The sequence below is a fragment of the Lutzomyia longipalpis genome, chromosome 2 (assembly GCF_024334085.1).
Source record: "Lutzomyia longipalpis isolate SR_M1_2022 chromosome 2, ASM2433408v1".
NCBI classification, from domain to species: Eukaryota; Metazoa; Arthropoda; class Insecta; order Diptera; family Psychodidae; genus Lutzomyia; species Lutzomyia longipalpis.
Genome location: NC_074708.1, coordinates 11,740,034 through 11,756,391, shown reverse-complemented (window position 1 = coordinate 11,756,391; position 16,358 = coordinate 11,740,034). Strand labels below are relative to the sequence as shown.

Genomic DNA, 16,358 nt, shown 5'->3' with positions numbered 1-16,358 from the left:
TATGTACGCATAATAGGCTACTGTATATGTATGTATTAATTAGACTTGCCGCTATTTATACAAAATCTTTATGAGAAAGAAGTGTAGGTGACTATATTTATACGGCCATGGCAATCAATTGTTGCGTAGTTCTTGGTGTTGGCAGTCACTTTTGATATTTTGGAGAATCCAGTCACAATGTCTGTGTTGGAAGTGATTTTGGGGCTAATCTTTTGCATTGGAGCCTTAATCTGGTGGTGGCAAAGGTCAGCTAGGCTTCATTGGGAGAAGAATGGAGTTTCCTACATCCCAGGACCTCCCTTCATTGGTGCCCTGAAAGATTGTTTGACGATGAAGAAGAGTTTCGGGGAGCTTTTCTTGGACTTTTACACCAACAAAAAGTTCAAAGATGACCCAATCACCGGATTTTACTTTTTCTACAAACCAAGCCTGGTTATTCGTCATCCAGAATTGATTAAGAATATTCTCGTGAAGGATTTCACAAATTTTATGGACAGGTGAGGGTTTTCATTATCAAATGAAAATATTCTTGTGTAAAAATTTGGTTTCTTTTTTCCAGAGGCGCAAACTCCGGCACTCACGATACAATTGGTAGGGATAGTTTGTTTGTGGTGAAAGGTCAACGTTGGAAAAGTATAAGACAAAAAATTTCACCTGTTCTAACAACAGGAAAGCTCAAAAATTTCTTCCTTCTAATGGTGGATGTATCGAAAGCTCTTGATGAGAAGCTTTTAACCGAAATTCAAAGTGAATCCCGAGAGTATGAAGTTAAAGAATTGGCTGCATTTTTCACAATTGATGCAATTGCAATTAGTGCTTTTAGTGTAAAGGCCAACAGTCTCCTCAATCCGAATGGAGAATTCTACAAAAATGCTAAAAAGTGTTTTGATTTCCATTGGAAGCGAGCGATAGAAGCTGCTACGTGTTTTTTCCTTCCGGAATTGGCAATTTTATTTCGAATGAAAATGTTCTCAAAAGAAACTAATGAATTTCTAAGATCTTCAATAAACTTCGTGATTCAAGAGCGAATAAGGAGTGGTATAAAGCGCAATGATCTCATTGATGTCCTTATTAGTATGAATGAAGAAGATCCCGAACTTTTCAAAGGAGACACTCTTGTGGCTCAAGCTGCGGCTTTTCTTCTTGCTGGCTATGAAACTGCTTCATCTGTAATATCTTTTGCACTTTATGAGTTGGCACGTCAACCAGAGATTCAGGAGAAGCTCAGGAAGGAAATTAAGGACTATCTGAAGAAGTATGAATCAGTGCAGTACGAGACTATCAATGAAATGGAGTATCTCAACTGTGTTGTTCAAGGTGTCTTTTTTACGAATCTTAATTTATTATTTCATATTAAGCTTAATTTTATCTTATTTATTTGCAGAAACTCTTAGACTTTATCCAGCTGTACCAGTTTTGGATAGAATTTGTACTCCACCAGAAGGAGCTGATTCTTATTCACTGGATCCTTACCATAAATTTGCAATTCCACGTGGAATGTTTGTCTACATTCCCCTTTTTGCAATTCACCGAGATCCTAAATTCTATCCAAATCCTCTGGAGTTCATTCCTGAAAGATTTAGTTCTGAAAATCGAAATTCCATCAATCAGTACACTTACCTGGCTTTTGGGATTGGACCACGGAACTGTATTGGATCAAGATTTGGCTATTTGCAGGTGAAACTAGCGCTTATCACGATTCTACGTAACTACAGGATTCAAGCTACCGAGAGAACCCCAAAGTTTATTGAATTTGACCAGAAATCGGTTTTTACTCAATCCAAGAAACCACTTTACATGAATATAAAACGAATTTAATTTTTTTATTAATGGTTTTGAAGTTTTTGAAGAGATGTTTTGGATGTTAATAAAGATATATCATATTTTAAATAATTTTTTTTATGATAAAAAGAATATTTTCTTGTTTATTTAACCCTAATTATGCAATGATGGTTCTAAGTGTAGTTCTTGAATAAGGACATTCTAATTGCATCACATTTTCTTCCTCTTCAACGCAATTTTAAGGGGGGGGATAATTTCGCTACAATATAATAATTGGTTTTTGATTATTATAAAATTGTGTATAACAACAAAAAAGGGAGTAAAAAAATGAAAGCTAGAACTTGCAAAAAATGTAACTTTACTTTTTATTCTCTATCCCTTGTCACCAGTTTTTTAATAGCTTCTTACTTAAAATTTTATTTATTTAGCTCTTTAAAATTTGATTTTTATAGAAACTCGGCGCTTCAACTTCGAGTGTTAAGAATCTCATTTCAAGAGAGTTGACTCTAAGTTCAAATTGTCTACAATCTCGCTCATGAAGAATGTATACATGACCAAATGTATTCAACTAAGTGACGTCTAGTTAGTTGGGTAATCTTTGTGGCACCCTGTGCTGTTGCCACTAAAGTTTTGAAATTTTGTATAGTCAGAGAGAGAAATGGGAATTTCCCTCACTCTTTTCATTAACAACCGTCAAAAAGGCCAAACGCAATATATTTTTAGTGTGAAAATTTTCCCTGGCAAAAAGTGAAATATTATTATTCTAATTCTTTTATTTTGAAAAATTATTGTAAGTCAATTTGCATGTCAATTTCTCCACGTGAGATAATCAATATTTAAGTGATTATCTGTCGCCCTTATATTTCCTAGGTGTAAATTAAACCGCGTGGATTTTCATTTTTTATTTTTCACTCTTATCTTCTAATAGGAATTTTCTTTTATAATGATCAAATAAATATTTTTATGAGGAAGAATTAAAAGACAAGGCCACAAATATATGGCGATGTAAACCCAGATGGATCTCGAAAATACACAGGTGTATGCTTGTTACACCTGTTAAACTATCCATCTAAACCTCATAACCATATAAAAAGCGTTTTGAATTATATATTTTTTTAAATTAATTAACAGAAAAATAAAATAATAATCATTCACTTTTACATAGGCCGACACAGAAAACTGTATAAATATCGCAGTTGAATATCATTCCTTTTAGTGTTAAGATGGTTGTGCTTGAAGTGATTTCGGGATTATTTCTGTGCATTGGAGCCTTGATTTGGTGGTGGCAGAGATCAGCAAGGCTCTATTGGAAGAAGAATGGAGTGTCTTACATCCCAGGACCTCCATTCATTGGTGCTCTGAAGGGTTGCTTTACGTTTAGGCAGAGCTTTTGTGAGCTTTTCTTGGATATCTATAATCATGAAAAGTTTAAAGACGATCCTGTGACTGGAGTTTATTTCTTCCACAAACCATGCTTGGTTGTTCGTCATCCTGAATTGATCAAAAATATTCTTGTGAAGGATTTTTCAAATTTTGTTGATAGGTATGCTTTTAATGTTTTTCTTAGCAGTTTATGTAATTAAGTCCATTTTACATAATTTAAATAGACGATGGAATATAGCGGTTTGCAGGCCCTGTACACGGTCTACTTTGTTTTGAAGTTGAAGAGCAAAAATGGCTCACTTTTTGTATGGGAATTTTTCGCCTTTGCTAATAAAATTTTAATTTTTTGACATTTAGAGTACTGATCACACGCTGAGAATCTGTCATTTTGTAGGTTATTAGTTGTAGAATTTAATGGTACAAACGGATTTGAGATTGATGCTGTCAGTAAAAAAGCGCAGTCCAACTTCATTTTTTTCCAAAGAATTCCATACAAAAATTGAGCCGCGTACACGGCCTGGCGGTTTGCAAAATATTAATGAATTAGTTTATGGCTGAATACTAACTAGAAAAACTAATTTCTGATTTTCTATAAATATCAATGTAAAGTTCAAAGATCATTTTATACTAAAATTTTCTTTTAGGCCTGCGAATTCTGATCCACACGAAGATATAATTGGCAGGGATAATTTATTTGTGGTTAAGGGTCTCCGTTGGAAAACCATTCGTGCTAAAGTTTCACCGGTATTTACAGTTGGAAAGCTCAAGAATTTCTTCCTTCTCATGGTGGATGTAACGAAAATCTTGGAACAAAAACTTCAAACCGAAATTGGAAATGAACCAAAAGAATACGAAATGAAGGAATTTGCATCATTATTCACGACAGATACAATTGCTTTGTGTGCCTTTGGAGTACAGGCAAACAGTCTCCTGAATCCCAAAGCCGATTTCCACGTTAATGTTAAAAAAACATTCGAAGTTAATTGGAAGAGAGCTTTTCAATTGGCTTCGTGCTTTTTCCTCCCAGAACTTGCTACATTGCTTCGTTTTACATTCTTCTCGAAGGAAACTAATGAATTTATAAGATCTTCAATTAACTATGTTATGGAGGAGCGTATTAAGAGTGGATCAAAGCGCAATGATCTCATTGATGCTCTCATTGCAATGAGGGAGGAAGATTCGGAGCTCTTCAAAGGAGACACTCTTGTAGCTCAAGCTGCTGTTTTTCTACTTGCCGGCCATGAAACAACTTCTTCTGCACTATCTTTTGTTTTGTACGAATTAGCTCGACACCAAGAAATCCAAGAGAAGGTCAGGAAGGAAATTAAGGAATACATGGAAAAATATGGTTCAGTTCAATATGAAACTATTCATGAAATGGAATATTTGCATTGCGTCGTTCAAGGTTAGTTTTTGATAGAAAGTTAACAAAATTAGAATTTCGAATTAGAATTTACCTCGATATTTAATTTGCAGAAGCTGTTCGCTTATACCCCCACCTGCCATTTTTGGATCGTGTTTGTTCCCCACCAGATGGCGAAGAGAATTATTCTCTGGAGCCTTACCATAGCTTTGCAATTCCAAAGGGAATGACTGTCTACATTCCCGTCATTGCCATACATAGAGACGAAAATTTTTTCCCGAACCCAGAAGAATTTATTCCTGAAAGATTTAGCCGAGAAAATCGAGACTCCATCAACCAATACAGCTTCTTATCGTTTGGTATTGGACCACGGAATTGTATCGGATCAAGATTTGGGTACTTGCAGGCGAAACTGACTCTCATCACGATTCTTAATAACTACAGAGTTGAAGCTACAGAGAGAACCCCCAAAACAATTGAATTTGATAGGAAGGCTCTCGTTCTGCACTCTAAGGAGCCACTTTATATGAACCTAACCAGGTTAAGTCAGGATTAATTATTAAGTCTTTCTTTTGGAGTTTATTATTCCTAAGGGAAGTTATATTGTGGTGATCTATGTGGTGGGTAAGAGAGAGAGAGAGAGAGAGAAACGGATAGATGATGGAGATGCATAATAAAGGCAAAGGGAATTATTAATATAAAATAGGTGGTCACGGGCTCATCATGATTAACATTTGAAATGTTTTTATTATTAACAAATTATGATTTGGGGATTTTAATCAATCCATGAGACCACTTCACATGAATATAAAACAAATTTAATTTTTTTTTTAATGATTTTGAAATGTTTTGAAGAGATGTCTTGGATATTAATAAAGATATATCATATTTGATAATTTTTTTATGATAAAAAGAATAATTTCTTTTTTATTTAACTCTAAGTCTGCAATGATAGTTTTTTAATGAGACCGTTTTAATTGCATCACATTTTCTTCCTCTTCAACGCAATCCAATGTGATGGGATGATTTCGCTACAATATAATAATTTGTGTACTTTCTAAAAATACATTTTTTTTATTAAGCTCAATAATTCTTTGAGATATCTCTCATTTGAGAATATTTATATGCCGTATACAAATTTACAGGCCAATAACAACCCAGAAACTATTCTCTTCTTTTGCAATCTTTACAATACACAATACATTTATAAAAATTTATTGCACTAATTACCGAAATATTTCGACTTAAGGAACGACAGAAAATGTCTTATCAATACGCAAATTCCAATATAATAATTTATTTGATCATTATATATTTTATCTATATGAGGCAATCAATTCATATAAAATATCACTCATTTTTTACGATAAAGTTAACTATAAAATGTTTTTTTCTATCCAATCAGACCTCAGTCACATAAAGTGTCTTAAAGCAGTGAAATGTATTGGATTTGGGGATTAATTTTGTGCATTGGAGTCTTTCTCTGGTGGTGGCAGAGATCAGCAAGGCTTTATTGGGAGAAGTATGGAGTATCCTACATAGCAGGACCTCCCTTCATTGGTGCTCTAAAGGATCTTATCATGTTAAGAAAGAGTTTTGCTGGTCTTTTCTTGGATGTTTACAACTACAAGAAGTTTAAAGATGAACCAATCACGGGAGTTTATTTCTTCCATAAACCATGTTTGATTATTCGACATCCAGAATTAATAAAGAATATCCTCGTCAAGGATTTTTCGAGTTTTATTGACAGGTATTGATTTAATGTGTCTTTATTTGAAATTTAAAGAATGTGATAAATAGATTGAAATATTTAAAATTTTAATTTTAATTAAACATTTTCAAGAAATTATGTAAAGTTATTTTTTAAACTTTGCCTCTTTATAAACGATAGCAAAATGTTAATTACATTTCATACATATATTTAGAATCTTATGCAATAATATTTACAAAGTTTAATTCTTTAAAAATAGAAGAAAATTTGATTCCCTTTTTCTAGAACCATAAGCTGTGATCCACACGAAGATATAATTGGTACAGACAATTTATTTGCGGTGAAAGGTCAACGATGGAAAAACATCCGAAATAAAGTTTCACCTGTCTTCACCACTGGAAAACTAAAGAATCTCTTCCTGTTGATGGTGGATGTAAGCAAAACCTTAGAACAAAAGCTTCAAGCAGAAATTGGGGATGAAGCAAAAGAATACGAAGTGAAAGAATTTGTTTCATTCTATACAACAGATACGGTAGCTCTATGTGCTTTTGGTGTTCAGGCCAATAGTCTCCTGGATCGTAATGCTGACTTTCATAAGAAAGCCAAAAAAACATTTGAATTGAACTGGAAACGAATTTTTTCGTTCGGCTCGTGCTTTTTCTTCCCAAAATTTGCTACATGGTTTCGTATTCAGTTTTTCTCGAAGGAAACAAATGAATTTATAAGATCTTCAATTAACTATGTTATGGAGGAGCGTATTAAGAGTGGATCAAAGCGCAATGATCTCATTGATGCTCTCATTGCTATGAGGGAGGAAGATTCGGAGCTCTTCAAAGGAGACACTCTTGTAGCTCAAGCTGCTATTTTTCTCGTTGCTGGCTATGAAACATCATCATCTACAACAGCTTTTGTTCTGTACGAATTGGCACGAAACCCAGAAATCCAAGAAAAGGTCAGGAAGGACATTATGGATTATATGGCGAAATACGGGTCTGTCCAATATGAGACAATACACGAAATGGAATACTTACATTGCGTCCTTCAAGGTTTGTTTAAGTGTTTTAATAAGAAAAGTCTCAACTAGTGTTCAAATTGATATTTAATTTGCAGAAACTCTTCGCATGTACCCATCTCTGCCATTTTTGGATCGAGTTTATTCACCACCAGAAGGGGAAGAAAAATATTTCCTGGAGCCGTATCATAGTTTTGCTATTCCAAAAGGAATGCCAATCTACGTTCCCCTCGTAGCCCTTCAAAGAGACGAAAAATATTTCCCAAATCCAACAGAATTTATTCCCGAAAGATTTAGCCCAGAAAATCGAGACTCCATTAATCCATACTGCTACATGCCTTTCGGTGCTGGACCACGAAACTGTATTGGATCGAGATTCGCGAATTTGCAGGTGAAGTTGTCTCTCATTACAATACTTCGGAGTTACAGGGTTGAAGCTACCGATAGAACCCCAAAGTTTATTGAATATGATGAGAAAGCAGTTGTGAATACTTCAAAGCAACCTCTTTACATGAATTTGAAAAGATTATAATTCTTTCCACTTAATTGGGAATAAGGTTTGTATTAATAAAGTGATGTCTCACATGACTGATGACTGAGAGATGATTTCTTTTCATTTTGTGTGCCTTTTTCAATAAAATCGGACAAAACAGAATCACTAAACCAATTTCTTCTTTATAATGCAGAATAAACTTTTTAAAATTTACCTTTTTATGAACAACAAAATTCGACACAAAAAGACACAAACGTAAAAAATTATCAGAACCAAATAATAATTAAAAAATTGCCAAAAATAATGCTTATTTTTTATCTATATGAGCATGGGTGATCCAATTCCGATGGAATAGCCCTCATTCAGAGATAAAGATTTCTTTAAAATCTTTGAGCTTGTTTTACTAGACTTCAGTCGTGTGAAGCCTCTTTAAGCAGTGATACAAAAATGTCTCCATTGGAAGTGATTGTTGGGTTAATTTTGTGCTTTGGAGCCTTTCTGTGGTGGTGGCAGAGATCAGCAAGGCTCTATTGGGAGAAAAATGGAGTGTCCTACGTCGCAGGGCCTCCCTTCATTGGTGCTCTGAAGGATATTGTTACATTTAAAAAAGGATTTCCAGACTTTTTCATGGATATCTATTTTCACGAAAAGTTTAAAGATGATCCTGTGACTGGAGTTTATTTCTTCCATAAACCTATCTTGATTATTCGACATCCTGAATTGATCAAGAATGTTTTCATAAAGGACTTTTCAGATTTTGCTGATAGGTATACTTTTCTAGTGCTAAGGGGTTTATGTAATTACATAAGTAATAACATTTGTGAAAAGTCACGATGTAGAGAATAAAGAATTTTAGACAACATATAGTGTTAAAGCATAATCAGTTACTTCATCATTGTATAGGCAAAAGAAGCTTTTATGCTTCAATATTCCTTTTTATTCTTTTAGGAATTTAAGTTCAGACCCACATGATGATGTAATTGGCTCCAATAATATATTAGCACTGAAAGGGCAAGCATGGAAAAATATGAGAAGCAAACTTTCACCAATTTTCACAGCAGGAAAACTTAAAAATTTCTTCAAATTACTATTGGAGGTATCAGATGTTCTCGAAAAGAAACTGACTTCAGAGATTACAAGTCAATCAAGAGAGTATGAAATGAAGGAATTGGCTTCATACTTTTCAACCGACACCATTGCAATTACTGCCTTTGGGGTAAAGGCCAATAGTCTCCTAAATCCTAATGCGGAATTCTTTAACAATGCAATGAGGGCTGTTAAATTTGATTGGAAACGAGGATTTGAATTTGCGATCTGTATGATTTTACCAGAAGTCGGGAAACGTCTTGGCTTTACATTCTTCTCCAAAGAAACGAATAAATTTCTGAGATCATCTATGAATTATGTGATTGAGGAACGCATTAAAAGTGGCGGGAAACGCAATGATCTAATAGACATTTTGAATGACTTGAAAGAAAAGGATCCAGATTTTTTTACGAGAGATGTAATTGTAGCACAAGCAGCAGTTTTTCTTATTGCTGGTGCTGAAACCTCATCATCTGCAATTTCTTTTACGCTGTATGAGCTATCGCGACATCTGGAAATTCAGGAAAAACTAAGAAAGGAAATCAAGACCTACCTGGAAAAACATGATGGGAAAGTGGAGTACGAAACGATCAATGAAATGGAATACCTGACATGTGTTATTCAGGGTATAACGTCGAAGGATCTTTACTTTCATTAAATTCTAATAAGAACGCTTTTTTTTGTTATATTTTTTTTACAGAAGCTTTGCGATTGTATCCAACTGCTCCATTTTTGGACAGGACTTGTGTTCCCTTAGGAAAAGACTCCTACTCACTGGAGCCCTATCATAGTTTCTCAATCCCAAGAGGAATGCCCGTTGCTGTTCCAGCTATTGCCGTCCAGAGAGATCCCAAATTCTTTCCAAAACCACTGGAATTCATCCCTGAAAGATTTAGTCATGAAAATCGGGATTCAATCAATCCAGTTGCATTTCTTCCTTTTGGAATTGGACCAAGGAGTTGTGTTGGACTAAGATTTGGATATTTGCAAGTGAAGCTGGCTCTCATTACAATCTTACGCAACTACAGAGTTGAAGCCACCGAGAGAACTCCGAAATCTATAAAGTTCGATAAGAAGTCTGTGATCTTAGTCTCTGAGGAACCTTTGTACATGAATTTAACGCGCATTTAGTAAAATCAAATTAATTTATAGATAATTATTTGAAAATTCTTTTTATTTCTTATTTTCCTTATTTCTCTTCATATTAACTGAATAAGAACAGAAAGAGCACAAGACATTTCTCCGGCTTTCAAGAGCCACGCCGCAACTGATATCTCTAATTACTGAAAAAATTTTAAATGGTGAAGAAATTTATATTTTTATTGTATCTTTTATGAGAACGAAAGGGTTAAAGATTAGCCAGACAAAGAAAATAATTTCTTTTTTTATAATACCTATACATAATAAATTTATAAAAATTATATATCTGTTATAAAAACTAACAAAATTCGGCACCAGCACACAAACAAATTATCAAAACCAAATAAAAATTTAGAAATTATCGCTTATTAGGTATATTTTTATCTATATGAGTAATCCAATTCCGATGGAATAGCCCTCATTCAGAGATAAAGATTTCTTTAAAATCTTTGAGCTTGCTTTCCTAGACTTCAGTCGTGTGAAGCCTCTTTAAGCAGTGATACAAAAATGTCTCCGTTGGAAGTGATTGTGGGATTAATTTTGTGCTTTGGAGCTTTTCTGTGGTGGTGGCAGAGATCAGCAAGGCTCTACTGGGAGAAGAATGGAGTATCCTATGTCTCAGGACCTCCTTTCATTGGAATTTTGAAGGATATTATTTTGAACAGAAAAGGATTCCCCGAAATCTTTATGGATATCTATAACCATGGAAAGTTCAAAGACGATCCTGTCACGGGAATTTACATCTTCCATAAACCCTTTCTAGTTGTTCGTCATCCTGAATTGATTAAGAATATCTTCGTGAAGGATTTCCCAGATTTTATGGACAGGTGAGAATTTTCTTGCATAGTTACTTCTTTTTAAATAACCATAATTTTACATATTTATAATTGACTCATTACAATCTTAAAGAGAATTCCTCCAAAAATTGGCTCATTGTTTCAAAGCATGATGTTGAGAAAATTCAATTTTTGATCCCAAGTATAGAGAAAAGAAAAAGAAAATTTTTCCAACATAAGACTACACTCTATAAAAGAAAGTCTTTCTATTTTCTTATTTATCTATGGCAAATATAAAGACTTCGAAACGACTGGGCTAATCCTAATGAAACTCCGTGAGTATGGAATTATCAAAGTTTTAAAATGTCCTTGACTCAAAATAGTTGTCGTTCTAAGAAAACGAATTTTTATCTAAATTTTCTTTCAGTGATGTATTTATTGATCCTATTTGAGGTCATAAAACACACACATTATTTTATAAACAACGCTGTTGTCATGATATAGCTATAAATTAATTAAAAATTGTGTCTTTTATCCCAGTTAAGAGATTGTTCAATTAATCGGTCTATAAGAAAAATTGTTTTTTACTGGTTGAGTTAACGAAAATTCTAGAAAATTATTATTAAGTTCATTTGTTTTAAAATTATCTTCAAGACTGCCTAATAAAATTCTCAAGTTCTTACAATCAGTGAACAATTACTTTATCTTCTCGAGTATGAGCTTTTATTGCTCTACAATGAGGTGAAAGAACGATCTTTTGGGCAATAAATAGACAATTATAGGTTGATCATAAATGAGAGTTCTGAGCTTTTATTCTTTTCATATTTTCAGAAATTTGAGTTCAGACCCACATGATGATGTAATTGGTTCCAATAACATATTAGCACTGAAAGGACAAGAATGGAAAAGCATGAGGAGCAAACTTTCACCGCTTTTCACAACAGGAAAACTAAAAAGTTTCTTTACACTCTTAAAGGATGTAGCAGATGTTCTTGACCAGAAACTAACATTAGAAATTACAAATGGTTCCCTGGAGTATGAAATAAAGGACTTGTGTTCATATTATGCGATTGACACAATTGCAATTACTGCATTTGGAGTTAAGGCCAACAGTCTCCTCAATCCTAATGCGGAATTCTACAAGAATGCAATGACGGCTGTTAATTTTGACTGGAGACGAGGATTTGAATTTACAATCTGTATGATTTTGCCGGAAGTTGGAAAACGTCTGGGCTTTACATTCTTCTCCAAAGAAACGAATAAGTTTCTAGTATCGTCTATGAATTATGTGATTGAGGAACGCAAGAAAAGCGGAATCAAACGTAATGATCTAATAGACATCTTAAGTACTTTAAAGGAACAAGGGGCAGACTTTTCAACAGATACAATTGTAGCTCAAGCTGCAGTTTTTCTCATTGCTGGCTCTGAAACTACATCATCTGCAATTTCTTTTACGCTGTATGAGCTATCGCGACATCTGGAAATTCAGGAAAAACTAAGAAAGGAAATCAAGACCTACCTGGAAAAACATGATGGGAAAGTGGAGTACGAAACAATCAATGAAATGGAATACCTGACATGTGTTATTCAAGGTAACGTCGAAGAATTTTTTTTTAAATTAATTTTTTCCTATTAAAATTCTAATAAAAATATATTTTTTTTAATTTTTAATTCTTATTGAAGAAATTCTAATAAAAATGTTTTTTTATTCTCTTTTTTTTCAGAAACCGTGCGTTTGTATCCTACGACTCCTTTCATTGATCGAAACTGTGTTCCGGTAGGAAAGGATTCCTATTCCCTGAAACCCTATCATAATTTCTCAATTCCAAGAGGAATGCCCATTGTAGTCCCATCAATTGCAATTCACCGAGATCCTAAATTCTTCCCAAACCCATTGGAGTTTACTCCAGAAAGATTTAATTCAGAAAATCGAGATGCAATTAATCAGTACGCCTTTCTTGCATTTGGAATTGGACCAAGGAATTGCATTGGATCGAGATTTGGGTATTTGCAAGTGAAACTGGCTCTTGTAACAATCTTAAGCAAGTACAGGATTGAGGCTACTGAGAAAACACCCAGAGTAATAAAATTTGATAAGAAGTCTATGATGCTGGCGTCTGAGGATCCTGTCTACGTGAAATTAACACGTCTTTAAATAAAATTAATATTATGTATTTTTAGAGGGTGAAATTCATTAGTCAGAAGACTCAGACAGTCTTAAGAAATATGAAGAAATCTTAGGAAATTTTTAGTTTTTCTTAAGAAAACTTTCGAAGTTTTAGATTTTCCTTATGAAAATTGTGGAAATCTTGAATTTTTAAGATTTCCTAATACTGTCTGACTAGTAAATTTCAGCTCTAGCTAGTGTAAATCACTAAAAAAATTCTTTACTTTTTTTTTGAACATGTAAAATATCCTACAAATAAAATAAATATATTCAAAAAATCTTTAACCGTTTTTGGACAGTTTTATTCTTCAAATTGAACAATTTGCCTTTTCTTACACATAGTTTCTTATGTTCTAGTATAGATGGAGTTTGAAGCAAGTAAAAGATGAACTTCGGCAAAATGATGGACTCTTTATTATGCATCTTTCTCTACCCAACAGGTCATAATGCGAAACTCGCGAATCTTATAGTTTCGTCTCTTTCCTCGAACTATCTTCCCGAATTTACACGATGGTCGCTTTTGATGGCGTATGTTGATACAGCGACGCGAAGAATAAGTGGTGAGACAACCACTTCGGTGGAGTTCGTTAAGTAAGTTCGGGTGTGTAAACGGCGCGGTTGCCGTGCTTGCAGAGTCTCGAGTTTAGTTGGAGCTCGCTGTGATTGCAGACATGTTTTGTTGGTAGAAAAGACGAGTTCGGGTCGCTGCGGTGAGAGATAATTCCAACCAAATCGGTAAAGTGTGTTCGCAAGTGGTCGACGAGTGGGGTGAAAAAAAGGTCCGCAGGACTCACATTCGTCCGGGAATTGCGTCGCGACGTGGTTTTTTGCTCATCCGACGGTCGTGACAGTGATTTCTGGCAGAAATTGCATGTGTGAGTGTAGCAGAAATTGCGCAAAACGGTGAAGATTTTCGCGAGTGAAGCGGCTTTGGAGCCTTTTTTGTGTGAATCAGAAGGCTCAGGCGACCGTCGCGAAATTTTATAATTAGACAGGATAGAGTGAGGAGATAGCGGTTAATTATTGTATGCAAGAGAGAGAACGAGGTATGGGAAGATGGTGATTCTGTGGTGTTGGTGGATGAATTTCCACTAGTGTGCACCGTGAGCGCTCCTGCTAAGAGACGTCACTGGCTACAGTGGCGTACGAGGTGTCTGGTCTTGTTTGGCTAAGAGCAACGGGGTGACCGAGACGCTGGGTAGCTGCTTCTTGCGGGTGGCGTCCCGGTCAGTGTATATTGGCGCAATTGTGGCGCGTACGGGTGTGTGCGTGCACGACTAACTTTGGTGCATAGGCCAACAAGTTGGTGAGAACGAGAAGGCAGACAGTCAGTGCCAAAATAATTGAATCACACACACGAAGAGTACGGAGTGGCTCCTCGTCTGCGCCAAGTTGGAGAACCCACTCTCTCACTCTCAAAAACAAAATCACTCTCAGGGGCGAGAGTGTGAGACACGTGAGAGAAACAAGTGGCTGTGTGCGTGTTTCGTCGCCGCGTCAGATTGTATCGACTAGACAAGAATCAGCAGAGCGGTAAGAGAGAGAGACATTACAAAACCTCTCCCAGCGTCTCTCGCCAAACAATCGGACTGGAAGTTTGAGACTCAGCGCGACAGTCTGCACCAGACAGACGATTCATTATTTTTTATTGTTGAGCCACTAAAATTGCTCTGTGTGTTGCCATTTCTTTCACACCGAAAAAATTCCGTACACATACATAAAACTCTGACTGTGTTGTGAGAGAAGTGCGCGAGGAAGTGGCAGAAAATCGATCCGGAGTGCGACAGGACGAAATTTGTGAGAGAGAAAAGTGAAAGGATAATTATGTGGTGATTGGGCCAGAGGGTACCCAAATGCCTTACATATTTTAGGGGTGAACTGTGTGGTATTCCCCCCAATTGTGTGTGTGACAGACGTAATCTCCGGACTACGTTTCCGGGAGTGCCAGATAAAAACATAGAACTAGGTGATTTCGTTGAGATATATATACAACCACAATAAAAAATGAGTGAATACGTGACACCGCAACTGAGAACGGTGCTCAAGACGTTCCAGGACAAGGCAACGAAGAGCCTACAGGGTCCAGGATTGTCTCTGGTGCATCCGCAAAAGAAAGAACCCCCTTCGCCGGAGACTGTGGAAGAGCCAATGGCACCACCGCCGCCGGAACTTCCACAGCCTATTCTTAGTTCTGCAGACACTGGTCGTGGTGTTCTGTATGAAACAATTCTCGAGGGGAAACCAATTGGATGCTTTGTTCTTGGTGGAGAAATGCGTCTTTGCTTGCCACAGATCCTCAACAATGTCCTCACAAATTTTTCACTTGAACAAATAAATGGCACCTGCGAAAAGTTGCAGATCTTCTGTTCTCAGTGTACAGCTGAACAACTCAATGAATTCAAGGCAGCAAATATCCTTCCGGAGGATGTAAAATTCTCCGGTTTGATCACACGTACCAATGCTGAGAGATTGTGCTCGACGCTACTGCATAGATCGGAGCGTCGACCCGTCATTAAGGGTGCCATCTCCTTCCGTGTGTACCATCGTTGCTTCGGTAAGACCGAAGGTATCTGTACACCTGATATGTTCTCCGTTAAGGAGCCGGCATGTATTGAGTGCACAGACTGCGGGGGTATGTTCTCGCCTCAGAGATTCGTGTGCCATGTGCACGGAGAACAAGAGGAGCAAACATGCCACTGGGGCTTTGACTCTGGCAATTGGCGAGCATACATTCATGTAGCGTATGATGTGGAAAATCGTGACAAGTACACCAAGATGCTGGATGAGTTGAGAGAGAGGGAGTATCAGGAGACATTGGCCATGATCAACCAACAGAGGGAGTCGCTGAGCCTCAAGAGAAAGGTAAATTCATTATTTCTTGTATTGATATGACATGTATGCCATAAAAGTGTCGTTATCAAACGTGAATCACAATTATTAAATAATTCGAAACGTGAATCTTTAATTGTGTTTCTTTTCCTAATGGTGGGCAATGATCATTAAAAAATTCCGTCCAATTGGAAGCTTATTAAATTCTTAACTTGAGTACTTATTACTCAGAGTATTAGTCAGAGATAAGAAAAAATCACCAAAAATTTGGATTCTTATTTGAAATTCAAAGCTTCAGTTTTAGGAACTAAGAATGCCAACATTCCAGCGATTTATCGTGGTTTTAGCAAATCATACTCATTGCATTTATAAGAATTTTAGACAAGTAGAACGTCTACTTCTGATGGAAGGGTGTGAAGAACGTAGATGCAAAAATATAGTTTTGCCTGCAATATTAAGATTTTCTTTACAAACTCCACCGCAATTTTCCATGCAACAATGACTCTGTGAAATTGTTCTGACAAATAAAGATTTCTTTTAAAACATTGCTGGAGTTTCTTCTCTGGAGATAAATTGAATTTCTCACCATGATCCAGCATAGGCTGGGGAGAAGCAT

General features: G+C 35.9%; 4 protein-coding genes across 4 annotated transcripts in view; all 4 read left to right on the top strand.

Moving 5' to 3' along the window:
- The first annotated feature begins 173 nt into the window (after positions 1-173).
- Positions 174-5,084, top strand: LOC129789201 (probable cytochrome P450 6g2). Its single transcript, XM_055825849.1, has 5 exons — positions 174-497; positions 560-1,317; positions 1,385-1,805; positions 3,810-4,570; positions 4,642-5,084. The coding sequence occupies exons 1-5, from the start codon at positions 178-180 to the stop codon at positions 5,082-5,084; spliced, it is 2,703 nt and encodes a 900-aa protein (XP_055681824.1). The 5' UTR covers positions 174-177.
- An 883-nt stretch (positions 5,085-5,967) lies between these two features.
- LOC129789200 (cytochrome P450 6g1-like) lies at positions 5,968-7,783 on the top strand. The gene is made up of 3 exons (XM_055825848.1): positions 5,968-6,278; positions 6,525-7,285; positions 7,350-7,783. Exons 1-3 carry the CDS (start codon positions 5,968-5,970, stop codon positions 7,781-7,783), a joined length of 1,506 nt encoding a protein of 501 aa, XP_055681823.1.
- Positions 7,784-8,191: 408 nt separating this feature from the next.
- LOC129789199 (uncharacterized) lies at positions 8,192-13,137 on the top strand. Its single transcript, XM_055825847.1, has 6 exons — positions 8,192-8,511; positions 8,693-9,456; positions 9,531-9,936; positions 10,438-10,797; positions 11,578-12,338; positions 12,471-13,137. The coding sequence occupies exons 1-6, from the start codon at positions 8,192-8,194 to the stop codon at positions 12,899-12,901; spliced, it is 3,042 nt and encodes a 1,013-aa protein (XP_055681822.1). The 3' UTR covers positions 12,902-13,137.
- A 373-nt stretch (positions 13,138-13,510) lies between these two features.
- The window catches only part of LOC129790680 (ski oncogene), a 141,673-nt gene continuing 138,825 nt past the window's right edge, over positions 13,511-16,358 (top strand). The window contains exon 1 of the mRNA XM_055828342.1: positions 13,511-15,775. Coding sequence (XP_055684317.1) covers positions 14,918-15,775 — 858 coding nt within the window. The 5' untranslated portion in view covers positions 13,511-14,917. The remainder of the gene's footprint in view (positions 15,776-16,358) is intronic.